General features: G+C 42.9%; 1 protein-coding gene across 7 annotated transcripts in view; it reads left to right on the top strand.

Annotated features, from left to right (window-relative positions):
• Nucleotides 1-26,523, top strand: part of SH3KBP1 (SH3 domain containing kinase binding protein 1) — a 345,258-nt gene that overhangs the window by 216,095 nt on the left and 102,640 nt on the right. For 6 of the 7 annotated variants that reach the window (XM_082609983.1, XM_082609979.1, XM_082609980.1 and 3 more), the window contains one exon: nucleotides 22,959-23,034. In XM_082609983.1, coding sequence (XP_082466109.1) covers nucleotides 22,959-23,034 — 76 coding nt within the window. Of the gene's footprint in view, nucleotides 1-570; nucleotides 683-22,958; nucleotides 23,035-26,523 lie in introns of those variants that run through there. The other variant, XM_082609982.1, reaches the window with a different exon arrangement.

Here is a 26,523-nt window from a genome sequence, read left to right as displayed (position 1 = left end):
TCATGTGGGCGAAAAACAAGATTGCTATTCAAACACTTTATTCCGATCTGTTAGGTTACTACCGATGACATGGCTGGCAGCAATCTTGCTATTTTTTTCCTAGGGGAAGTGTTTCTATAAAGGCATGGCTGCTTTTCCTTCTTCAGTTTTTTTCTTTTTTTAATGAGTAATTTTTGTGTGATACAACTAATTTTATTGCTTTAAAATACAGGCACTTTCACGATGGGCTTTTCGTATACAAACCATATTTCAGACATCTCTTGCTCCCCATCACAGTATCTATTGAAAGATAGTGGGCTTTTTATTTTCTCTCTGACGTTTTTAAACCAGAAGTGCTTGCTGGGTCCTGCCAAATAAACGGTCCTTGAGTGTGTTCCTTGTGCGAGCAGTCACACCTGTGGGTCCGAGGAGGCAGCCTAGATTCCTGTGGCGACGTAGGCGAGGAAGGAGGACTTTTCTCGAAGCCACCCAAGCCATGAATCGGCCCTGGCTTCCTGAGCCATAAACAAATGCAAGCTTTGTTCTCCCCGTTGCTCATTTGGTCCCAAGTATGACTCAGGGTTAGGCTGGGTCCTTCAGGCTCCATGCCTTTGGCTGTTGGAAGGAAGTGGGAGGCTTCCAGGGTAGTTCTGGGACCTTTTCAAACTGAAGAGAGGAGGCTGCCTGCATGATGGGAGAAGAGGTATTTCTCTTTCTTTTTTCTTCTTTTTTTTTCTTTTTTCTTTTAGAGATGGAATAAATTCTCTTAACTTGTATCTTATCTATACTGTTCTGTTAACAAGATTTGTGATAGGTTTGCGTTGGTAGGTTACAATGAAGTGTTTACCAGCGAGGACCCCCCACGGAGGGGGGCTGTGGATAGGCTAAGGAGCAACCTATAATGTGGAGGATTATTTTCTCAAGTCAAATGTTGCACTGGAACTATTTAGCTGTTTTAACCAGCCCCCCACTTTGGTTAATTCGGCCATTAATTTGTACAGATGTTTCCAATTTCTCTGTGTCTTGGGTTTTCATGTGCTCATACTGCAGCGAGTAATTTGGATGGGCAGTTTGCACAAGCAGTAACTGTTACCCCATGTCACCGAGATGTTTAGCAATTACAGATGTTTGTGCAGTAAACAAATCCAGCTTGCTCTTCAGGCTAGCTTAGGGGAGAAGAACACGTCCACGCAGAGTGAGCCAACTGTGGGGCATTTCACTCTTGGGGGGCATGGACATTGGAGTTTTCCTTGCGAATGGAGAAGCTGTGAGTAGTGACTTCTGGGTGCTGTTGAAGTGCTTTTTATTGAGTTAAAGATACTTGGCTAATTTTGCAGTCCTGGACATTGGTATTCGTTTGCTCATATACAGAGTAAACTAGAGACACTAAATTATTTGCTTTTTCTAAAAGCTTGCTAGTGGTAGCTGCTCTGCTTTCTCTCTGTGAGTTGTTCATATTTGTCTACCTCAAAGCAGAAGTCTGTCATTTTCCAAACACAAAATAAAATTCCCTAAATAAACCACAGGGTAAGTAAAGCTTACAATGCATCATATGTCTTCCACATTCCTGTTTCTTGTTGCAAAAAAAAATTTAAGGGGAGAGTTGATGGTATCTGTAAAATATATCTATGTCTTTTTCTGTTGCCTTTAACTTATAATATTTTCAAAATTTCAAAAAAAGGAAAATAGAATGACAGAAAGGAAACACATTGTTTTAACACATTATTTTAAGAGTAGGAGGACTTCTTGAAAGTTTTTTGAATGGTGTCTGTTGCTTGCCTAGAAGGCAACAGTTGGCTAAAATAAAAATATATTCCTCTGCAGTGGCTTGAGAGAATTTTCCTATTGAAAGATATCTGAAACTTGCTGATTGTTATTATTGCTGGGTGTCACTGATCTGAGTTCTGAAAAGTAAAACTCAGAATTAAGTACTTATATGCAAAATTCAGATGGTGACTCTTCATTTGGGAAATGAGTGAAAGCTTGATGGAGTGTAACTTGTGAAACGTGGGAGTCTTGGTAATGGCCTCTCTGGCTCCATCAGACTAGGGCCTGGAAATGGGGCAGGAAGGGTGGCCCCTGCAACCCTTAAAGTTAGTGACCTGTAAACTACACGTTGTACTGCTGAGTGCCCCCCAAACCCTTTGCTTGTTTGTTTCTCAAAGTGGAACTAGCTCTGTTACTTCTGACTACAGGAGCTCTTTGCAAAAATTATTATAATAATAAAAACTCCAACTTAAAGAATATGAAGAAATAAATAGAAATTGCCTTTTTTTTTTTTTTTTTTTAGCTAATTGGGCCTCTCACTGTTGTGGCCTCTCCCGTTGCGGGGCACAGGCTCCGGACGCGCAGGCTCAGCGGCTATGGCTCACGGGCCCAGCCCCTCCACGGCATGTGGGATCTTCCCTTACCGGGGTACGAACCCGTGTCCCCTGCATCGGCAGGCGGACTCTCAACCACTGCGCCACCAGGGAAGCCCTGCCCTTTTTTTTTTTAAACACCTTTATTGGAGTATAATTGCTTTACAATGGTGTGTTAGTTTCTGCTGTATAACAAAGTGAATCAGCTATACGTATACATGTATCCCCATATCCCCTCCCTCTTGCATCTCCCTCCCACCCTCCCTATCCCACCCCTCTAGGTGGTCACAAAGCACGGAGCTGATCTCCCTGTGCTATGCGGCTGCTTCCCACTAGCTATCTATTTTACTTATGGTAGTGTATATATGTCCATGCCACTCTCTCACTTCGTCCCAGCTTACCCTTCCCCCTCCCTGTGTCCTCAACTCCATTCTCTACATCTGCGTCTTTATTCCTGTCCTGATCCAGGAATAATCATAGTCAACATTTTCTATGTATCCTTCCAGACTTTTATCTGAGCCTGAATGTGCATGCAGTACACACCTCACTCTTCATACAATAATGAGGTCATATTAAATGTCACCTGTTTTTAAAACTTAACATATTATGGGTCCCCCTTTTCTGTCAGAGAGCTGTATGATCATTCATTGTCAAGATGCACCACCATTTATTGAACCAATCCCTGTGTGGTAACTATTTATGTTGCTTCCACAATTTTACTATTAAAAAGAACATTCTTATATATATATTATTGTACCTTCCCTGATTATTTCCTCTGGCTGAATTTTCAAAAGAGGAGCTTCCAGGTTATAAGCTGACTTAATTCTGGTTGGCTTTGTTTTTAATGAAAATAACCCAAGTATATGATAAAAAATTCCAGCAGAACAAAACTAAGGCTTTCTCAATCCCACACTCAGCTTTACTTCCCAGTGGAAATCCCCATAAAAGCTTTCTGTCTACTCTTGTAGAAATATAGAATCTTTTTATTGTGGTAAAATATATATAATATGATAACCATTTTATTCCTTTTTCAATGTACAGTTCAATGGCATTAAATACATTCTCATCATTATACAGCCATCATCACCATCCATCTCCAAAACTTTTCCGTCTTCCCAAACTGAAACTTTGTACTCATTAAATACTAACTCCCAATTCCCCCTCCCCTTAGCAATTACCATTGTACTTTCTGTCTCTCCAAATGTGACTACTCATGAGAGTGGGGTCATAAAATATTTGTCCTTTTGTGGTTTATTTCCCAATTCCCCCTCCCCTTAGCAATTACCGTTGTACATTCTGTCTCTCCAAATGTGACTACTCATGAGAATGGGGTCATAAAATATTTGTCCTTTTGTGGTTTATTTCATTTAGCATAATGTCTTCAAGGTTCATCCGTGTTGTAGCATGTGTCACAATTTCCTTCCTTTTTAAGGCTGAATAGCACTCCATTGTGTGGATATATCACAATTTTTAAAATCATCCCTCCATTGATAGACATTTAGGTTGTTTCCACCTTTTGACTACTGTGAATAATGCTACAATGAACACTGGCATACCAACACCTGCTTTCAGTTTTTTGGGGTATATCCCCAGGAGTGGAATCACTGGGTCATTTGGTAATTCTTTTTAATTTTGGGGGGAACCGCCATACTGTTTTCCACAGTGGCTGCACCATTTTACATTCCCCCCAGCAATGCACAAGAGTTCCAGTTTCTCCACATGCTTGCCAACACTTGAGATTTTCTGTTTTTTGGTTTTTTAATTATTTATTTATTTATTTATTTATTTGCCTGAGCCAGGTCTTAGTTGCGGCACGTGGGATCTTCGTTGCCGTGTGTGGGATCTGTAGCTGTGGCATGCGAACTCTTAGTTGTGGCATGTGGGATCTAGTTCCCTGACCAGGGATCAAACCCGGGCCCCCTGCATTGGGAGTGTAGATTCTTAAACCACTGGACCACCAGGGAAGTCCCTTTTTTCTTTTTTTTAATAATAGCCATCCTAATGGGTGTGAAGTGGTATCTCATTGTGGTTGGAATTGGTGTTTAACGTGTATTCGTGTTGACTATCACTAATAGGAAAGGATATTATTCTTCTCATCTTAGAATGAGGAGCTGAGGAAGAGGTCTTCTGTCTGAGAACCCCCATGGACTAGCAGATCAGTTACACGATCCCAAGAGATTGCAAATTGTTTCAAGGAAGGACTAGTTCTCCCTGTTCCTGCAGCTCCTGGAGAAAAGATGAGCGGAGAGCCTTGGTGTTGCCTGGCTTCAGAGGTTTAAGGGTGACAGGACTGCGGTGTCTCACTTAGCCCCTCACAGGTTTATGGAGAGCGGATTCAAAACCATTGTTTTCAGAAAAGGTGAATTTCTCTTTTGAGCTATTTTAATTCTAAATGATAGTACTTGTTTCATCTTACGTTGTGGGGAAAGCCAGTTTTATGATTGATTTGCTCTCCTCACTTCTGCTCTGGAATTCCTTGGGGACAGGAAATGAAAGTCCTTCTTTTTTTTTTTTTTTTTTTTTTCCTTTGCGGCACGCGGGCCTCTCACTGTTGCGGCCTCTCCCGTTGCAGAGCACAGGCTCCGGACACGCAGGCTCAGCGGCCATGGCTCATGGGCCCAGCCGCTCCGTGGCATGTGGGATCTTCCCAGACCGGGGCACGAACCCGTGTCCCCTGCATCGGCAGGCGGACTCTCAACCACTGTGCCACCAGGGAAGCCCGAAAGTCCTTCTTTTTGTACATTGTTTGCCGACATGTTCATTTGCTTCAATTGACGTTCTTAAGTGGGGTGGGCTGAGGTATCTGTAAGTATTTCATTGTGGCCCTCTTTTGTTCATGTATTAACAATTATTTCATAATATTTATAATCCTAGAGTTTGCAGATGCTTTTGACTCCTGAAATTTAAGGGTTTAAAATTTCCCGTGTGGCCGTTAAAATGATCATGCTTCAGTACCTAGCTTGTCTTTTTCTCTCAGAGATTCTCACTAGTTGTAAAATGATGTTCTATGCAACTAGAACAATGGGATGGATTAAGTTTAATGCTCTATGAAAGCTGGCAACTTTAAAACAAGCTATCCAGCTTACTTTGCATGGTGGCCTGTCTTTGCTTCCATTGACAGAATTTTGATCACAGAGATCATTCAGTTAGTCAGCAACCTGTTTTGTTTTCTGTGGCATCTGAGGCTATTTAAAAATGATGAGATGACAGCCTTATTCTCAACTCAGGCTCTTGATGTTGGAGGCCAGATCCTAAATAAATGTATACCCATAAATGCTCTAGAAACACATGGAAGCATAAGTACAATAACCCCTACTGACACCTCTAATAGAGATTTCTCTCTCTCTCAACTTGGGCTATAAAATGAACAATTTACAAATTATGAGTTTTCCAGAATTGCCTTAAAAGCCACTTCTTCATCAAAAGGCTATCGTTAAGCCATTTCACAGATGGCCTGTGACTCAGGAGTGTCACCCCAATTAAACTCATCCTTGAACTTTTAGGAATAAAATAGACAATGTTTGGAAAATTGAAGGCAGATATTTGGAGTCTCTATCATTCAGAAGCTATATTTCTGTTTTGCTCATTTAAGATGAAGAAGTTAGAAGTGGTAAGGATGGATTTACTGCCTCATTATCTTCTTCTTCTTTCACTTGCTAAGCATTTTCACCTACCAGTGATTTTAATATGTTTTGCTCCATTTGTTTTGGTAGCATCTGCTCAGTCTGTTCTTTTTATTTTGATTTCTTAGTTGGGTTTCTCATTTTTTCCTTCACTAGAGCAGCTCACTAGGCCCATGAGCCATGGCCGCTACAGCTTTTCTGAAACTTCTTGGGTACCTTTTCTAGACAATTAACAAAACTGATAATAAGAGAAGTAGTGATGTAAAATGTCAAGACTTTAAGATCCTAGAGTTGTCCAAAGTCGTCCTCTTGGTACAGTGCTTAGCATTTACTGCATTGGGAGAGCTGGACACGTTTTCTGTCTTATATGTCTCAATTTTAGATTTAGTTTCTTTTGCTTCAAAGCCCAGTATCCCCTCTGCATTCAGGTGTTGTTAGAAGCAGAGAAAGTAGACTTGTTCATAATTTAGAATCCTGTTTTTTCAAGTGACGTGAATACAGATACTGCTATTTTTGACTCAGAAGAGGCTGAAACATTACAAAGCTGGTAACTCTATGCCCATGCATGGAAGTAATCTGTCTAAGTGATGCATGTCACATTGTCGCTTTGCAGTATAGCGGTGAGCAGAGTGTAATTGATGGGTGACCTTACTGTGCTTACAGGCAAGGGTTATAGCATCTCTGACATTTTGGTGTAATTTTTGTATTCATTGCCTAAGAGCTCAAACAACTCCAGGTTTTTCTGACTAGAGCCTTCAGTCATAGGTCATTAGGCAGGAGAGGAGAAAAGCAGTCCAGATAAGAGATGACAAGAGGTCTTGAGAAACCAAAAGAGATATAGCCAGGTCAAGGAGGCATCACAGTTTCCAAGTACTAAAAGTGGTTTTATGGGGCCAGAGAGCAGTGTGTTCGTGGGTAGCCCAACCCTGACATTAGTCTAGAAATTCTATGTGAAACGAAGATCTAACATGGGTTGATCGTCTTGTCATGAAACTGAATGACTAGAAAGAGGCAGGGGTACTCTAAGAGGTGATGACAGAGGCAGTGAATGAAGATGGTCAAGAAACTAGAACTCAGGAGTGTGAAACAGTGATGGTCACTGTGGCAAAGAGAGAAGGCTAAACAGAGTTGAGGAGGAGATGAAGAATTATGTTGGGGTTGATGGTTGACCGTTCTCTGGTCCCATTGATGGCTGAAAAAAGGGGAGCCCCCTTTAATTTGAGACATGGTGCCAGCCTTGGAATAAGGGAGAAGTAACCAATAGTGAGCACTGATAAATTCTTCCTTGTCCTGTGATGGGAAGGGTGTGGAAATCTTTCCCTGAAAGCCCCTGTAGATGGCCATCTGAAACCCACCTGTCTGAAATAGATTAAGTATAATAACTCAGGAGTAGGGAATGGGTTATAAACTCCAGAAGTACCATCACTGGTCTCTGTCTTCCTTCGTCACCATCTTCTGTGAATCTGTATTTTCCCTGTGCTGAGTCTATAGTGCATCTTTGTGGAAGGCACAAAGAGGAATTACTGCGCTCGGGAACTCAAACGTGGAGAGCACTGAAATGAACGTTCTCCATTGTAATAGAAAAGGGCAAGGGATTTCTCAAGACCAGAAAATGCATCAATTGGGATATTTTCTGTGCATATTGTCTTCCCCACGCCCCCATAAAAAAACAAAATATGCCTTTAGAAAATAACATATAACCACAAAAAGTGCCATTTAAGGAAACACATGATTAAAATAGGTGATTTCGTGTGTTTTGTTTTTTTGCGGTACGCGGGCCTCTCACTGTTGTGGCCTCTCCCGTTGTGGAGCACAGGCTCCGGACGCGCAGGCTCAGCGGCCATGGCTCACGGGCCTAGCCGCTCCGCGGCATGTGGGATCCTCCTGGACCGGGGCACGAACCCACGTCCCCTGCATCGGCAGGCAGACTCTCAACCACTGCTCCACCAGGGAAGCCCGTGTTTTGTTTTTTAAATGAGGGTTTTCTTCCCCTCTATTTTGTGTGGTTTGGAGTCTTTGTATATGTTACAGAGAAAGGCAAAGAGAATGGGGGAATATTTCAGTACAGGAAAGAGAGACCATGCCAAGTGAGTAGTGAAAGACATACCATTTGTTCATATGGTGAAGATGTGCTTTGCCTATAACTCATCAGGCATCCTAAAGATAATTTATAGCCTTAAGAGAACTCTTTTTCCTCCAGACGCTTGCTACAGAACTAAAGTTAGAATAAATGAATGAATGAATATAAATGGCAGCCAAGCACAGACTGAATTGAATTTTTGCTCCAACAGACCAGAAGTTATTCTACAAAAAGGTTCCTCTTAAAAGTGTACTTATTCAATCTGTCCACACCCCAAACTTGAATCCCATCAAAAATGTTTGTTTATTTATTTATTTATTTATTTATTTATGTCTGTGTTGGGTTTTCATTGCTGTCGCGGGCTTTCTCTTAGTTGCGAGCGAGGGCCACTCCTTGTTGTGGTGCACAGGCTTCTCACTGCGGTGGCTTCTCTTGTTGCAGAGCACAGGCTCTAGGTGTGTGGGCTTCAGTAGTTGTGGCACATGGGCTCAGTAGTTGTGACGAGCAGGCTTTAGAGCGCAGGCTCAGTAGTTGTGGCGAGTAGGCTTAGTTACTCCGCGGCATGTGGGATCTTCCCGGACCTGGGCTCAAACCCGTGTCCCCTGCATTGGCAGGCAATTCTTAACCACTGTGCCACCAGGGAAGCCTTTGAATCCCATTTAAAAAAAAGGAGACGCAAGAGGGAAGAGATATGGGAACATATGTATATGTATAACTGAGTCACTTTGTTATAAAGTAGAAACTAACACACCATTGTAAAGCAATTATACTCCAATAAAGATGTTAGAAGAAAAAAAGCCCACATCACAAAGGGGATGAGAAAAAAAAATGTCAGGCTTGATTTTTGAAAGGCAGCAAAATCAAAGTATGTTCACATTGTGGACCTCAAAATTTGGGGGGTCTGGTTCTCATCACACTTGGTCTTTCTCCCATTTGAGAAACTGTAATAATTCCTTTGGTTTGTGTTTAAAAGAGTTTTTGCTTGTGAAGAACTAGAGAACTGGTAGAAAACTGAGAACAGTTAAGCTGTGGACCCTGCACAGATAGGTCACACCCCTTAAACCAGTACTTCTTCAAATACTGGGAAATGCGGACTCACATAAAACAGTTACAAAGTAAATTCAACTCTTTTTTCAGTCCCCTTCACATGTATGAAGAGGAATTCGTGGGTTTAATTAGAGGAGCAGGAAATATATTTTTTGACTTTGAAAACATTTGGTAAAATGACTCAGTACTTTCTTTGGAACAACATTAATTGAAAATGACTTTATATCATCCACTTAATCACTGAGGATATGAACTGATGAATAACTGTAAGTAAAGTGTGATGATAAATGACCGGGGATGCTCTATATATATGGGTGGTATCTTGTGAGTTACCATCATGACTCATTTTACATCTGATGTTCTTAACATCCTTACTATTGACTTGGAAAAGGAAATATAATGACACGCTAATGGAAGCTGCATGTGATTTCTAGTTAGGAGGTGTTGCAAATCAAGTCAGACCTGAAGAAAGGCATTAATAATGTGAAGAGGTGGGCCATCCTTTCCACCTATGTTAGTGTGTGCTATTTTCTTAAAACTTTGATTGTAAAAGTAATCACTGGTTTGTAGAAACACTGGAAAGTTGAAAAATATAAAAGAAAGTAAAAAGCACTATAATTGAATCACTCCGGGGCCTACACTGTTGACATTTTTTCATATTTACTTTCACTCCTTTTGCCATACATTTTTAACCGGTTGAGATCATACCACACGCATAATTTTTTTCGCACACATATTGTGTATTTTTTTCCACTCAGCATTATATATAAGTTCCCATGTCATTACAAACTTTCAGTGGATATTTCTTTAGAAGGCTGTGGAATGTTCCGTTTTGAGGCTGTAGATACCTAGAGGATCTGGGAGATCTGGAATCTGGTGGTTGCATTGACTCCTGTCAACGCTACGTTTAAATCTCCAGTATTATAGCTGAGAACACGGCACTTTCTTGAAAACGTAAAGACAAAAATAATGTGGGAAAGCCGTTTTGCCTTGTGGGCTGTGTAGCAGTAAGCATTCCTCAAGGTTTGTTGAATTTAATGTACTACCTATAGGATCCATACAGAATTCCACTTGTCCCTTCCTTGCTGGTATTGAAAGAAGCCTTTAAGAGCAGCCTCTGGCAGGAAGTCTTGGCCCCTTCCAGGTAGAGGCCTGTGAATCCAGCTTTTCACGTCTAAGTGTCTGTCAGTAATTTCCACTAGTGGCTTTAGAAATCTGTATCACGTGAGTTTATGGTCTCATTTGGCCCCGATTCCTGAACTGCCTGGGAGGAGTATCTGTTTGGCCAAGCAATTTAGGATTTCTTCATCCATTATTGAATGGATGCCGAGCTTTGTAAGAGATGGCGTGGGGTGATTTTCTGTGGTGGTGCGTTTGCTCCTGAGTATCAAAATGCTCAGTGAAAGGCTTTCTGTTCTCTGACAACAGGCCGTTTTCCCCAGACACACGCCTTGTTGTTTTTCCATCGTTAACAGTAGATAACAGTTTGGACGCGGCCAGAAGCAGTCGGCATGGGCTCATACTTGAGGGGCTTCTGGAACGGTCTTCCGGCCACTCACTGTTGGGCGCCACCTTAACCGAAGCTTTATTGACCTGAAAGCTCTGTGGGTTGTCGGCTCTGGGCCTTGTTGTTTCTCCTCTTTTCTTTGTTTGGTCTGCCTTGCCTCCTGAGCAGCGACTATATGGCGATGGCTGTTGCTTTTGTTCCTTGATCTTTTTTCAGGATGATCGCTTTCCTCTGAGCCCGTCTCTGCTGTGCGACTGTCTTGTAAAAGTTGCTTCATGCTCTCCAGTCCCCAAGCAAAGGACTGACAGTTAACCTGCTGTTTTTAAAAGATGTTGTAATTGAAGCAGTCATTCTTTGTAACTAGATTCATAAAGAGGCATTATGATGATTGTTTTTATTCGGTAAAATTCAATAACAGTAGTAATGGTTAGGCACTTTGTATACATTTTTTCCATTTAATCTTCCTAGCAAAATCTATGAGGTACCTATTATCTCCATTTCAGGCAAGGAAACTGAGGTCTAGAGAGGTTAAGTAACTTGCCCAGGATCACATAGCTGGTAAGTCTGATCTTAGAGGGGAATTCCTACTCAATACTAATTCCCTCTTACCACCAGATGCTGTTGTGAAAGAGGAAACAGGTTGATTTGTTCCATTGTTATATCACTCGTGCCTAGAAAATGCATTACACACAGTACGTTCCCCATAAATCTAAATGTTTTGGTTGAATGTTGAATTTATTGTTGACTGCAGTAAATTATGAATATTTAGTACCTCTAGTGTGCAAGGCACATCAAAGAATACAGAGATTACCAAGACACTGCCCTTGCCCTCCTGCAGCATTTAAAGTCCCCATCAGTGAAACAGACACATACGTAAGTAGCCATAATCACAAGGCAGAGGGTGGTGAGTGCTGTTCTCGAGATTCAAAGCAAGTTTGGAGCGGGGGGAGGTGAGAGAGAATTCCAGCAGTTGGCATCTAGGATATTTTTATGGAAGGCACACAATTTGGGTTCACCCCTCATTGTTAAATGTCTTAGTAACTAGTCATTGAAGCACCCTGAGTTCAATTTGATCTCTTTTTGAGAATCTCCATTCTTGGAGCACCTTGGGGTCATCTTTCTAAGTATTCCACTGGACGCCTAGAAGATGTAAGTAATGTGTACCTGACCTCTGAGTGTACTTTGGAAGTCCCTGTTTTGCATAAGTACGTGATGTGAGCTTGTTCTTTCTAATAAAAATAAAATATAAAGATAATATCATTGAGTCTTTAACCTTTGATGCTGTTTTCTCTTCTGTTCTTCTATAAAACTGGGAAGTCCAGATGATTCAAAAAAGGAATAAGTGTTATTCTTTGGGAGTCTGTGGAACAGCTGATGAAAGTAAAGAATGAGTCATACAGGATTAAAGCCAGAGCTATTTAGCATTAGCCAGATTTAGAGATTGTCTTTATGGACTCAGTAGGTTATCTTTCCTAGAAGTGTAAGGAGTGTTTCCCGTAAGACTGAGGTGAGTTTCTGGACAAAGATGGGTTTGTTCTCTAACTCACCTCATTACATGCTTTCTGCACCCCCTGATCATTTTGTGGTTAAATATGAAATAGCAGGATATCAGAGCCTCGTGAACAATTTTTTGCCATTTTAGTCAATATTCCTACATAAAGAGAGGCTTGTAGGGAAAGAGTATACCCTAAGCCTTTTTAAAAATTGTGGTAAGATATACATAACATAAAATTTACCATTTTAACCATTGTTCAGTGTACAATTCAGTGACATTAAATACGCTCATGTTGTTACGCAACCATCACCACCATCTGTCTCTAGAACCCCTCTCATCTTGTAAAACTGGAATTCTGTACCCAACAACTTCCCATTCCTCCTGCCCCAGCCCCCGACAGTCACTATTCTACTTTGTGTCTCTGTGATTTCTACTACTCTGGGTGTCTCATGTGGGAGGAATCATATAGTATTGCCCTTTTGTGACTGGCTTATTTCACTTAGTGTAATGTCCTCAGGGTTCATCCATGCTATATACCATGTGTCCGAATTTCCTTCTTTTTTAAGGCTGGATAATATTCCATTGTATGGGGCTTCCCTGGTGGCGCAGTGGTTGAGAGTCCGCCTGCCGATGCAGGGGACATGGGTTCGTGCCCTGGTCTGGGAAGATCCCACATGCCGCGGAGCGGCTGGGCCCGTGAGCCATGGCCGCTGAGCCTGTGCATCCGGAGCCTGTGCTCCGCAACGGGAGAGGCCACAACAGTGAGAGGCCCGCGTACCACAATAAATAAATAAATAAATAAATAAATAAATAAATAAAAGCCTGATCCATATATGGTAGTAAAGAAACTGGCTATCAGAGCTAGAATTCCCTTTAAAAAAAAAAATTCCATTGTATGCCCTAGCCTTTTAAGTAGCAATTTTACTTGAAAACCAAGCAACAAAGCATTGCTCCAAGTATTACCTCTTTTCTGTTTGAAACTGTTTCATTTCCTTTCCTTACTCTGAAGGAGAGAAAAGCTTCTCTGGAAACTTCTTTTGGGGAAAAGAAATTTCCCATTTTTGTCTCTAGCTTAAGACATTTTTGGAGACATATTTGACTAAACTGTTTACTTGAAATTTGTCAGATTAGAAAGATGCTTTTTCGTATATGTCCAGAGCTTCTTATGTGCCTCTGTTTTAAAAAAAATGTTTTTGTTTTCAAATGGTAGATTGATTGGTGTTTTAACAGTAAGCTAACTGTTCAAAACTATCACAGGCCTACTATTTTTTCACTAATGTCACCACACCAGCATCAACGACCTCAGAAACACATCCACTGTGATTCTTCTCATTAGCATAGATTTTCCATGATGCTTCCCTGAGCCTGTTCAGCTCTTTTGCCTGTCTGGTCAGGGTCTAAACTGAATGTTCTTTGTACACCATTGGCACTCAATACCTCTGTAGAATACATATATGTTGACTCAAGAACATAACAGAGTTTGAATATTTTTCCATCTATATTCACACCAATTCACAGTCACTGATTTATCCCTGTCGTGATTGTGGAATATGGACAGGTTGGCAGTCTACGTGTTTCTCCAGCCTCTCTTCCGCATCTTTAGTTTCACTGCCTCAGTTGGATCATTGCATCAACCTCCTAATTAATTATCTCCTTGATTTTCACATGCCCTTTCCTTTCTTCTTTATTCCTCCCAATGCCACCAGATCATTGGTCTTAAAGTCACAAATGTGATCATGCCACACCTCTGCTAACTACCAGTTGCCTTTAAGATAAAGCGCAAACAGTAACGTTGGCTTCCATTTACCTTGCTGGCCTCCTGGCCCAAGCAGCTCTTCCTCCTTTCACCCCACCTACAGGATCCCCCCTTCCATTGGCCCCGTTCTGTGCTGCGAAGCCCCCATTCCCTGCTTACATTCTCACCTTCGCTCCTGCTTTTCTTTAGCTCAAATACTCTCTCTACCATTTCCTACCTGGCAAATTCCTACTAATTCTTCAGAATTTAACTCAAGCTGCATCATTGCTGTGAGGCTTATTTCCCCACGTAGACTTGTTAATGGCTCCTTTTTTCTTCCCTATGCACACTTCTATTGTAGTGTTTATCCCTTGGACTGTCATGCTTTGTTAATTAATCTGTCTCCACTGCTAAATTTTGAACTCATTTGAGATCCAGGACTCCGCCCATCTCATCTTTGTATATGCAGCTTCCAGCATAGATCATGGCTCATGGTAGTTCTAGAAAAGAATGCTGAATAAATGAATGAGTGAGTGAGTGAAAGAAAGGAAGGAAGGAAGGAAGGAGGGAAGGGAAGAAGGGAGGGACGGAGGGACGGAGGAAGAGTGGTTGAGGCAAGCCTTCACTTTAAGTGCAGAAAGGAAAACTGAATAAACGTGGCTTTGCCCTCAAGTATCTCATACACAGAAAAATGTCATGATCAAATGTGGGCTGCATGTCAGTAGAAAACATTTAGCTAGCTGGACTTTGGTTGCACCTTAAAGGTGAGATGGGATTCAAATATACTGCAGGAGAAGGTGCCATCCCAGGTAAGGGGAATAGCCTGGACTGTGTTGGGATTGAGTAAGTCAAAATATTGTAGAGCTGGAAAGGATCTTTGTATGTTAATTGAATTCATACAACTACTTTATTAGAAAATTAGGACTTGGTCCGTGTATGTACAGCCAGTTTCATGTTAAAGCACTGGATGAACAGAACTCAAACTGGCCCCATGATATTCCCTGCACCCATACCATCCTTCTCTCTTCCTTACCCACACTCTTCTTAAATTCTCCAAATGCATCTAAAAGGGAAGCATTATTAATCAAAAGATAAAACTAATCCTCTGGTAGAAGAAAGGCTTGAGATTTCCTTTTATCTGTCGTGACAGCAGAAAGTCGTCTTTTGAAAGCGTACTGGCGAACTGTGTTTTGCCGAAGTAGTATATGAAATGGAAATTTACTCTGGCTTGTTTATCCTCTGTGAATAAGATGATCCGACAACAAAATAGCATGCAGGCTCCTCTCTTGGGAACAGTGGGGGGAAAATAGAAACAGCATTTTCATATACTGTCAGATGTTTGGAGAGCTGCCTCCTATGATTTTAATGTTGTCTGAATGTACATCCTCCACCTCATTGAGCACTTCAGTAGGTTTTGACTCCTCCTTCAGCCCTGCATTTCCCCAGCACAAGTGGAAGCCCCTGCTACACCTTCAAAAAGTTATTTTGCTTTGACAAAGAGAAAATCCTATTCCTCCTGTGAATGCATGCGTTGGATGGTTCTTTCCAGCTTTTTAGGACATGGTCTCCTGAGGTATTCAAAAAGCAAACAAATGAACCCAATGATCAGATCCTGGCAGAAGTTAAAGTGCGTGGTAAATTCTAGAAATTGGCTTAAGTTCTTAGGTACATCTTTCTACTGAGGCACATGTGTCAGAGAGAGAGAGTGTCATGTGTGTTTAATATACAAATATAAAACAGACTTCATATATACATGTTCATTAAAATGATAGATAGTAAAGTATCTATTGGACAGATAGAAAGAGAAAACCCTAGAAGATCTAATGGAAGGATCTAAGATGGAAATAGGTGTCTTATAGTCAAAGTTGGCTATTCATCTTAAGAGCACAAGAGAAAGATGCCAGCCATTGAGAGATCGGCCAAGTTGCAGCAATCGGAAGTAAACCCTCGAATGTCTTCAGGGCTTTGGGAGTTACATGAATAGCCATTGAGAAGCAGTATATATTCTGAGTGTTGTGAAATAGATATGGTAAGGGGTGATGGTGGAGGGTGATTAAAAGTTGAGTCTACAGGAGAGCTAATGAAGTGGCTTGAATTGGAGAATAGGATCCTCGTCTAGAAAACTGTGGAAATAGTTCCTGTGTTAGTAACAAAGTCCACAGGCTGCGGTCAAAGAGGATGGGATGAAACTGAAAGCAGGGACTGGCTGGTGGGTTTGATATGGGAAGGTGCAGTAAGGGGGTAGTCAAGGGTGGGTTCCACATTGTGAGTCTAGGAGCCAGAGAGGACGAGCCAAGAGAATTTAGGAAGCGGAAGTGGTGACCTTCACCCACCTCTTCTGTAGACTGCTTGTTCTCGTGATGTGTCAATAGGTGTCATAAGAAGTAGGATTTCTGTGTGCGGATAAGTTTAGAAAACACTGAGAAAGTGTTAAGGATAAAATTAATCTGTAACTGCAGGACTTCTCAGAGCCTTTAATATGCTATTATGCAAGGATTAGACCAAGCATCCTGTGTTTCCCAAATTTACCAGATTGTGGCAGTAGGTGTTTTGGTATTTAGTTGGTTGGTTGGTGGAACATCTTGGGAGTCTGTGTGTGTGTGTGTGTATGTACACACATACCTGGATGATAATGACCCCTCCAAGTGAGGGTCCTTTGATCATAATAGGAACCTGAGAAAATGTGAGGGAGCAGGCTACAAAGAGTATTTGGACATCATAGGCAGACAGAGGTCCACCAGAAACATGACTGAGATTGGATTCTTCTTTATGGCAACCAATAATTAATCGGAGGTCGGGGTCATGTGCATGAGAACAGGGGAGTAAGGCAGGGGCCATAGAGGAAGACATCCCGGACAATGTGCTGTCACCAGAGATCAGGCTGGAAGAGCTGATACATGACAGTGACAAACAGTGGGGCTCCAAGAGGAGTCTGGTTTGTCAAGGAGGACAGCTCCCTTCATTTACCTGTTGTGTTGTGGTAGGATGCTCATGGTAGGGCAAAGGGTCAGGGGATGGTGCCCCCACATTCCTGGCTCCACTCAACAAACACTTCCTAACCCTTCACTTTGTGGCGATAAGAGAATAATTAACATCTAGGTCCTGCCCTCAAGGAGTGCACTGTTTCTGAAGAGAAAGGAGGAGAAAAGCCGTTAAACTTCTAAGTGGAATACAGCTAACGAATACTTCTAAAGCAGCTGTGAATCTGGCAAGGTCTTTAACTCTGGTTGGGCAAGGAGGTTTAATGTAACTTGAATTATCACTAACATTTCAAGACAACCAGGGAAATAAACACTATATGAATAACTGTAAGTCTTAAGCCCAACTTCATAATCAGAAGACAACTTTTTACATTTTATCTTTTCTTATAGCCAAGTTTAAAGGAGACTTACTTATATGAAGCATGCCCCTTTGGAGATGTCAGGATTAACACAGTGGTATGTGAGGTATTGCAGAGGTAACCTCTGTCGGTAGAATGGAGCTACAAATATATTTTTTCTTTCACTGGACCATGCATTTGATTTTTAGAATTTGGAGTTGTATTTTACTCTGGCATATCTTCTGTCAATAGCAAGTCGTTTAAGCTGGGCCAACCAAAGGCGGGTGAATTGACAATTGCTAATGTAAATTTCCCAGCGAGTAGAAAAGCCTTCCATTACAAGTGCGCAGGCACTCCATTGTATGGACACCGTTTTGTACTAGTTCTCTTCTGGCTCAGACAGGAGCTGGCTTAGATAAGGGGCTTCTGCCCTGCTCGTACCGCTCCCTGCTGAGCACCAAGCAGACTTTTCCTAATACCATCAGTCCTAGATGTTCATGAAAGGAGCGTGTAAGAATAAATATAAAAAGTTGGCAGTGAGTTTTAATAGCAGTTTGTATAGCTCTCTTATTTGTGGTGGAAGAGGAAAGCTGAAAGGTTGTGGATATGGTCATGTACAGTTACTGTCTTGTTTCTCTTCTCATCGCTCTCTCCCGTAGCCTGTATCTCTCTGTTTCCTGTATATTGACCGGGATTTGGGATAACCATGCTGAGTGCCTGGGCACCCCTCAGAACACCACTCTGGAGAGCCCAGCAAATTGCTGTTTCAGTGTGTGCAGTGATGTTCAGCATCCTCTTGCCTTTCCATCTGCTTCGCTGTCTCACTTCGAACGGGTATTTAACAAATCTGTACTGAACAGAAAGGGAAGGTACTGTCAGATACTAATGTAGTCAAAGTCGTGCCTTCAAAGAGCCATCCTTTATCTTGTATTTTACCAGCTTTTTGAAAGTCATGTCTTGTGTTTGGCTTTGTGTAAGCACTTGAGTGATGTCTCCGTATAGCTTCTCAGAAGATCACCCTCTTCTAGAATAGGCGTCAGAAAGCCTGGTCTACCAACAGGGGGGCTTCACCAACTGCTAGGATGCAAGGAGCTCTCTCACTCCTCCCCCTACCCAGCGAAGCTGGTTGCCTTTGTGATTTCAGAGTTTTCTGTAGTATTTTTGGAGAAGAGACTTTCAGAGATAGGAAGTAAACTTTCTTCTCCTTAGCATTGTCCTATAACTGGAAACTTTTTTACACTCAAAGGAGCTTGCATCTGAATTAGAATAAAGTCAGAGGAGTGATTTTGCACTTGGTTTGAGCAGGATCCTGGTCTCACACTCCAGCAGTTGCGAGGAGAAACAGATATATGAGTCATTAGGGAACTAGATTCCACTGGAGTCCAATCCAGTGATTGTCTTTCCTACAAGCATTAGTTTCTTCATTTTGGCACAGAAAAGAAAAAAAAATACTAGCTCTACTAACTGAAATCATATGTGGGTTATCTGTCCTGAGGCTGTGTTATCAGATCTTACAGAGCTAGGAGTATATATGATGCCCCTACTGTCCACAAAACCCCCCAAAACTTTACTTAGTACTTTTGTCAAGAGAGCTAACAGCAGAGGGACTTCTGGTATTACATATTCAAAGGGAAGAAGTGTTTGAATTATTAATTTTTAAAAATCAGGTTTTAAATGGAGATTAGGGTGTGACAGGAGAGACAAAAGTTGACACCAACTTGGTGATTACTGTGTGTTGAAGTGGGTTGATAGTAATAGTCTGTAGAGCTTTCAGCTCCATAGATTTCATACGTACATTTCATCCATTTCAGCTCCATATGTACATCCACTCCCAGATCAAGCAGCAGCCTCTGAGTTGGGGGCAGTCAGAGCAGAGTATTGTGGATGTGGGTCCTAGGACGTCTTCAGCCACAGCATGGAGCAGAATAGGACATGTTGGGTTGAGCTACGGAGCAGAGCCCAAGAGTCCCTTCATCGAAGGCATGCGGTAAAATGGGCCTGTTTGCAGATCTCTTAGGAGGTGAAAGAGCTGCGTCCTGAGCAGCATCAGCACAGCCCCTAAGTGTGTGGCCCATGCTTGTCCTGGATAACACCTTCTTTGTGACACCCAGGAAGGCAGGAACTCTGAGCTCTGCCAAGGAAGCCACAAGTGGACATCCCGAATGCTCTCCCGTAGCCTCTGCAAGCCTAGCATCCTTCTTTACTGCCTGCAAGGTGGATGAGAGATGCATGGATGTGATTCCCCAATTGGTCCGGCCATGTAGGCCTGCACTGTGGCTGACCTTCAGCTACGTAGGACCTGTGTGCGTACTGGAACTTGGCATTGCTCTCGTGATGCATGCCCTTTAAAAGCTGGGGTTTCGGTTCACATTTAGCCCAGTGGACCAAACATGTTTTCAGAGGTAGGGGAAGCTGGAAGCCTGGTGAGAACGCAGTAATTCACTACCTTTGTCTTTGTTCTTATATTTAGAGGAAGGGCAAGGGATAGAGCTTCTCAAATGGGGTGTTTGGAAAGGGGTTGGGTGTTTGGAAAGGGGTGGGGCGTTTGGGGTGGATGCAGTGAGGAAGGGGCACTACAGGCTATTAGTGGGCAGAAGCAAGTGTTGCTAGCTGTCCTTTAGTGTGTGAGAGTCTTCTCCAGTGAAGAAATGTCCCGCCCCAAATGCCAGTAAAGGGAAGCGCCACAGAGGAGCCGCAGGGCTTGGCTTTCCCTGAAGGTCGACACCGTCATGGGGATCTGCCCACCCGGCCTTCACGGTAGGCTGAGCCCAGAGAGGCTAGGTACAGTCTTCCATTTTTGGTTCAAAGCGGTCTTACCATCCTTTCCTCCATCTGTCCATCCGTCCATGCACGCATTCATCCTTCCAGTGCTCCTCCAGTGAAGGGTCTCATGGCCACCTCTGCCCCCCTCCTTCTCCCTCAGTGATACTGTCACATTGTCTGCTCTACTAAACTTCATTGCCTCTCTGAACCGACTCATTCCGTAGCAACGACAAGTTCTTATGCCAGTGAGAATAGAGAAGGGGGAAGGCATTTAGTGGAAGCAGGTAGAGAAGAGAGGAAGAAGAGTGAAAAAGGTGTTTTATAATTTGTCTAGGCATGAGAATAGGCGCCCGAGTTGTTAATCTCAGAGAAGGGATTTGGTTAATGCTAATGGAATCCCTCCTACATCTAGGTTGGTGGTTCTCAAACTTGAACGTACACCAGGATCCCCTGGAGGGTGTGTTCAGACAGAAGCCACTGGGCACCATCCCCAGAGTTTCCGATTGAGACAGGCTGGGGCGGGGCCTGGGAATTTGACTTCCTAGCAAAGTTCCCAGGTGAGGCTAGTGCCGCAGGTCTGGGAACCATACTTCTCTAGGTCTGGGTCCTAGAGAAGAGAGAGACACCTGAACAACTCTCATCTCTGGGACGCCTAGAAGACCAGGCTGAGAAGGGAGGAACTGGCCTTACTCTAGACCTTCCTCAAGGCCCATGAGGAAGAAGAAAGGAGTTAAGGTCTAGCATCCCCAGAAGATGAGTGCAATATCAGCTTCCCCCCGGCCCCGATGCTGGGATCCATGCAGAGACCAGTGTACTGTATTTTCTGAAATAGCAAGAAAAAAATAATAGAATAAGCTTTGCTTTCTTATGTCTTTCTGCTCAGAAGTAAGTATATTTAGCTGGTGGCCTTTCTTGATGTCTGTTAGCTTGGACGCACTGGTAAACCAGGACATCAGAGATGGAGGGCAACACTTCCTTTTGTTACCAAGTAAGGGGGTGTCATAACAATACACAACCTGTGAAAGTTTCTCTAAAGGAAGGCATCTGGCTTAAGGCCCAAACCATTGGATGTCTGATTTTTTTTCAGGAATGGAAGCAAAGTCAGGATTGGACACAGTTCTTACTGCTGTATTTTCCTGATTTCCTCTCTCAGCTGTCAGCAATAACTAAAGGATTAATCGTTTTTGTTTTCTTCTTCCTAATGTGTTAACAGCAGCGATGCTTTATTCTGGTCCACAAAAGGGAAAAACAGAGAGTGAGGGAGATGCTGTTCGAAGTGTGAGCAGGAATGTGAATGACACTGAGTACATCTGTTTTTACTGTCAATTCCTGATTTTTCAAGATGATTCTAAGAACAGTTTTTCATCAAATGTGACCTTATGGCCAAATAACAACAAGCTTTTTTCCTCCTTGATGATTCCTCGGAATCACACAGGGTAATTAGCTTGAGTATTTAGTGGCGGTTGAGGAGCAGCATAGTATTTTGGGTTTCATTTTTTATCCAATATAGAAAGCCCTGCAGCACTAAATAAAAATGTCACCGTGTAAAATGTAAAGGCTTTCTGTCACAAATGTTTTTAAAAATTCCCTAAGGGCTGAGGATTAGATTTATCTTACACTCTTTCTGTGATTTATTCATATTTAATGTTAGTTTCAACATTTGAAGCATGAAGAACTTTTTCAAATTAAAAACTGTGGTGAATCAGTCGTATTTGAAGAAAAATTCTACCGTACCAGTATGTCGATTATGCAGTTCATTCCCCTTCATGTGTTCAAGGAGCAGATATGTTTGGTTTTCCCAGTGGCCGAAATTCTCACTGGGGAAACTCCTCATTGTTGGGGAGATTCATGCAGCTGCTTGGTTCTGAGAGCTGTTTCCCTGGTATCAGTCAATGTTTTCCTCGGGCGTTAATCACCATCACACAAACGTGATGGCCAAGGACAGGAGTGGGGACAGACCTCACCTTTGGAACCATCATTTTGCTGCTCGTCTCGTTTTTCATTTTTGTTGCTTTGAGCCGCTGAGTTGCCTGTGTTTGGGGGAATATCTTTAGTTAGAGACAATATCCAGTCTTTTCTGTGGATGGTTCATAAATAATGGATGATAATAGAATTAGTTATGAATGAAAGGAAGAAAATGAACTCAAAACAGACTCTTTTTTTTTTTAACTACTAAATAGATGCCTCGGGTCTGCAGCATTGGCGTTTTTCAAAGCCCTGGAGGGTTAAAAGGCTGGTGGGAAGGAAGGGAGCTGCTGGCCCTGCTTGTTCCATCTTTGGAGCAAGTTGGCTTTTAGATGGCTAGAACGAGACACGACAAGGCACAGTTGCCCTGGACACTCGGACTTCTGCCTGTCCTTCCACCTGCCCATCATCAGCCTGGCCTTCTGGCCTTCTATCCTTCCATCCCGTCCTTCTTTCTGTCTTTTTGTGCCTTCCCTCTTCCTGCCCTTCCTTCCAAGCTGCAGACACTTTGAACACCTCCTCTGGGCCATAGATTGAGTCAGCTTCTCATAAACTGAGGGGAAATGTCCCTGTTTTCTCTGCTGAAAGTAATCAACCTTCTAATAAGAACCAAGGAAGAGGGCTTTCCTGGTGGCGCAGTGGTTGAGAGTCCGCCTGCCGATTCAGGGGACACGGGTTTGTGCCCCGGTCCGGGAAGGTCCCACATGCCGCGGAGCGGCTGGGCCCGTGAGCCATGGCCGCTGAGCCTGCGCGTCCGGAGCCTGTGCTCCGCGACGGGAGAGGCCACAACAGTGAGAGGCCTGCGTACCGCAAAAAAAAAAAGAACCAAGGAAGAATGGGAGTAAGAGATACGGAGTGCCTACAAGGATAAAGACTTTTTAACTTGGTTTTCCTACCTATCTGTCACTGAGGTCCAGGCCTAATGGAAGAATGGCAGCCAATACACAGAGCAATACCAAAACTTAAGTATGAGGTTTTTAGGACCAGTTGGGAGCATTTCGTCATCATGATCTTGATCTTTTTTATTCCTTTGCTTGATGGAGAGAATCATCTTGATGAGTAAAGATCATCTTTTTTCCCCTCAGACTATTGGCAAGAAGTTACCTCCGACTGCAGCAACTCCAGACTCGTCAAAAACAGAAATGGACAGCAGGACAAAGGGTGAGTTTCCTTGTGTATCTGTTTTATGTTTGAAAGCAGTGAAGGGTTTTATAATCATTGAAATGCTTTTGAAAAATCCTTACGTAATCTTAATGGCTTTTTTAAAGCACATGGGGGAAAATGCACACAAATATGTTTCATTAGGCTCTACCAGTAGGACGGGCACAAGTTCCTCGATGGAACAAGATGCTTTTTAAAAAAAAAATAAATTTATTTATTTGTTTGTTTATTTATGGCTGCGCTGCTGCGCGTGGGCTTTCTTTAGTTGCAGCGAGCGGGGGCTACTCTTCATTGCGGTGCGCGGGCTTCTCGTTGCAGTGGCTTCTCTTGTTGCGGAGCACAGGCTCTACGTGCACAGGCTTCAGTAGTTGTGGCTCACGGGCTCTAGAGCGCAGGCTCAGTAGTTGTGGCACATGGGCTTCGTTGCTCCATGGCATGTGGGATCTTCCTGGTCCAGGGCTCGAACCCGTGTCTCCTGCATTGGCAGGCGGGTTCTTAACCACTGCGCCACCAAGGAAGTCCAAGATGCTTTCTTGCCATTTGTTTCTCACCCACGTGCAGAGCCAGGGCTTATCCATGTATACCCAGAGCAGTTTGCATAGTTCACGAGGCAGGAAGATTCTAGACGATGGCAACTCAAGCAGTTTAGGGATTCATAGGCCTTCAAATCAGAGAGGCTTTATCTTTTAGCCTAACCACTCAACAGACACTCCCAAATCTTGACTTTCCTGCCACTCTCCTCAGCACATCTCTACTTGAATTCCTGTAGTTACAAATGTCTTTCTTCTGTTGAGCTGGATATGCTCTTCCTGTAATTTTTACCCATGGGTTCTAGTCTCTGGGTCTATATTGATATTAGCCCATTTTTCTCCTAACAGTCCTTTAAGTATCTGAGGACAGTTGTCTCCCCCAAAGCTTCCCACAGGTCAGTATTCCCCATTCTAGAGTAGCCAGATAATACAGAATGCCCAGTTACATTTGAATTTCAGATAAACAATGAATAATTTTTTTGTTTTTAGTATGTCCTATGCAATATTGGCTGTTTATCTGACATTCAGATGTAACTGGGCATCCTATGTTTGTATTTGCTAAATCTGGCAACTCTCCAATTCCTTTAGTCATTCTTCCAATAACTGGAACGTTCTGAACGTGCTCTAGTCAGAAATAAGTGCTTCAGTTCCTTCTAGGGATTTTAACTTTTTTTTTTCCAGCTTCAGATTTCCTTATGAGGATAATGTGGACAGACTACTAATCTAGTTTGGAAAGCCAAAGGTTGAGAGAAGATATTTCATACATATATAATTAGGACTAATATAAGAGCAAGCATAGATTTATTCTTTTTGTTGCAGAAAAATATACCAGGAACTCCTTTTGCAGTGCAAAACAGGTAGTTTTGAGAGCAAATAAGGGATACTGCCTTAGGCATTAAAAAATGAATTTATTGGACTTGCCAAGCCCAAAATGGTGGTTTAGATAAATCCGTTCATGGATGTTATAGATGCAGCCGCTAGAGCTCTGTCTTAATGTTCAAGGTTCAGATGAGGTTTGCATGCCTTCAGTCTGTTAATGGTACCATTAGACTGTGGCTAATAGGCGGAAAGCACACTAGTTTAAGGCTCTGATCCAGCAGTTCTCAAACTCGAGTGTGTCCCAGAATCACCTGGAGAGCTGGGCCTCACCTCCAGAATTTCTGAGTCAGCAGGTCTGGGGTGGGGCCTGAAATTTTGCTTTGCTAACAAATTCCCAGGTGCTGCTGGTGCTCCTGGTCAAGGGCCCACCCTTCAGGAAGGGTTCTGAGCCTCTAGATGTTCCCAAAGCCAAACTAGCCCCACAGTTATTCACGCGGGTTGTAGGTTTTGCATGCTTAAACCTACCTTTAGACAGTAAAACCTTCAAGATTGTTGAAGCGGCCTGAAATTTTTTTTTCAAGAATTCACAGTTAAACCACTTCTGATAACATTCCCTCTCGTTGGACAGTAGCCTATCCTTCCTTCCGTTCAACTACTCATTCTGTAGTTCTGGCTGTTGACAGGTTTATAAATGATCCAGGTTATTAGGCAAGTTTGCTGGGAATGGGTGGAGTGGGGGATGGGCAGGAGAAGGGAAAGACGCATCAAACCTCTGAGGTAATTGGAATGGAGTCCCTGGGACAGGCTGTCCTCGTGACATGTGACAACCAGTGGCCTTCACCAACCTCACTCTTGTTTGTGGAAATAATAACCTGAGAAACAGAGAAAATTTTTTAATGGAAAAGAGTTTCAAGAGAAGTGAAAGAGAAATTCCCTATAGATTGTTCCTCTCTCTTCAGAGTAAATAGTACCATGGGTGACCGGTGAGTTGCTTTTGGGGGAGACTAAGCAGGGGGGACCTGAATGTCACTTGTAAGGTTGTGGCACAAAACAGGACAATCTGCAGGGCATGCTTAAGTGACTAATCAATCCTGAGGCCTCAAGAACTGACCTTAGGATAAGAGCACATCCGTGATATATATTTTTTACCCTCTGTAATGTCTGCAGGCAGGAGACTCAAGTCTTTTTTTTAAATTTTTTTTGTTTTATTTTCGGCTGTGTTGGGTCTTCGCTGCTGCACGAGGGCTCTCTCTAGTTGTGGAGAGCGGGGGCTTCTCTTGTTGCGGAGCACGGGCTCTAAGCACGGGGGCTCCAGTAGTTGTGGCACTTGGGCTCTAAAGCACAGGCTCAGTAGTTGTGGCGCACAGGCCCAGCTGCTCCGCGGCATGTGGGATCCTCCCGAACCAGGGATCGAACCCGTGTCCCCCTCATTGGCAAGCAGACTCCTATCCACTGTGCCACCAGGGAAGCCCTCAAGTCTTTTTTGGCAGGATTAGGTGGTGTGGATGGAAGGTGTTTTAGAGCAGAGCTGGCCAGTAGAAATACTATGTGAACCACATACAAGATTTTACACTTTCTGGTAGCCACATTAAAAACCAGAAAAGAGGGGGCTTCCCTGGTGGCGCAGTGGTTGAGAGTCTGCCTGCCGATGCAGAGGATACAGGTTCGTGCCCCGGTCTGGGAAGATCCCACATGCCACGGAGCGGCTGGGCCCGTGAGCCATGGCCACGGAGCCTGCACATCCGGAGCCTGTGCTCCGCAACGGGAGAGGCCACGACAGTGAGAGGCCTGCATACCGCAAAAAAAAAAAAGAAAAGAAAAGAAAAGAAACAGGTTTTAAAAAAAAAGAAACAGGTGAACTTAATTTAAATATATTTTATTTAACTCAGTATATCCAAAATATTAGCCCTTCAACATGTAACCCATATAAAATTATTAAATGAGATATTTTCATTCTCTTTTCATATGAGTCTTCACAACCCAGCGTGTATTTTCCACATATGCCACATCTCAACTTGGCCTAGCCACATTTTGAGTGCCCAATAGCTACATGTGCCTAGGGGACCACCATATTGGACAGCATAGTTTGAAAGTAATTCTGAGATCTAAGATGGGCTTCCTGGGCCTGGATTTTAACAGA

The sequence above is a fragment of the Mesoplodon mirus genome (genome assembly GCF_964341445.2).
Source record: "Mesoplodon mirus genome assembly, chromosome: X".
In the NCBI taxonomy this organism is placed as follows: Eukaryota; Metazoa; Chordata; class Mammalia; order Artiodactyla; family Ziphiidae; genus Mesoplodon; species Mesoplodon mirus.
The sequence above is the reverse complement of the archived record's forward strand: the minus strand, read 5'-3'. Positions and strand labels throughout refer to the sequence as shown.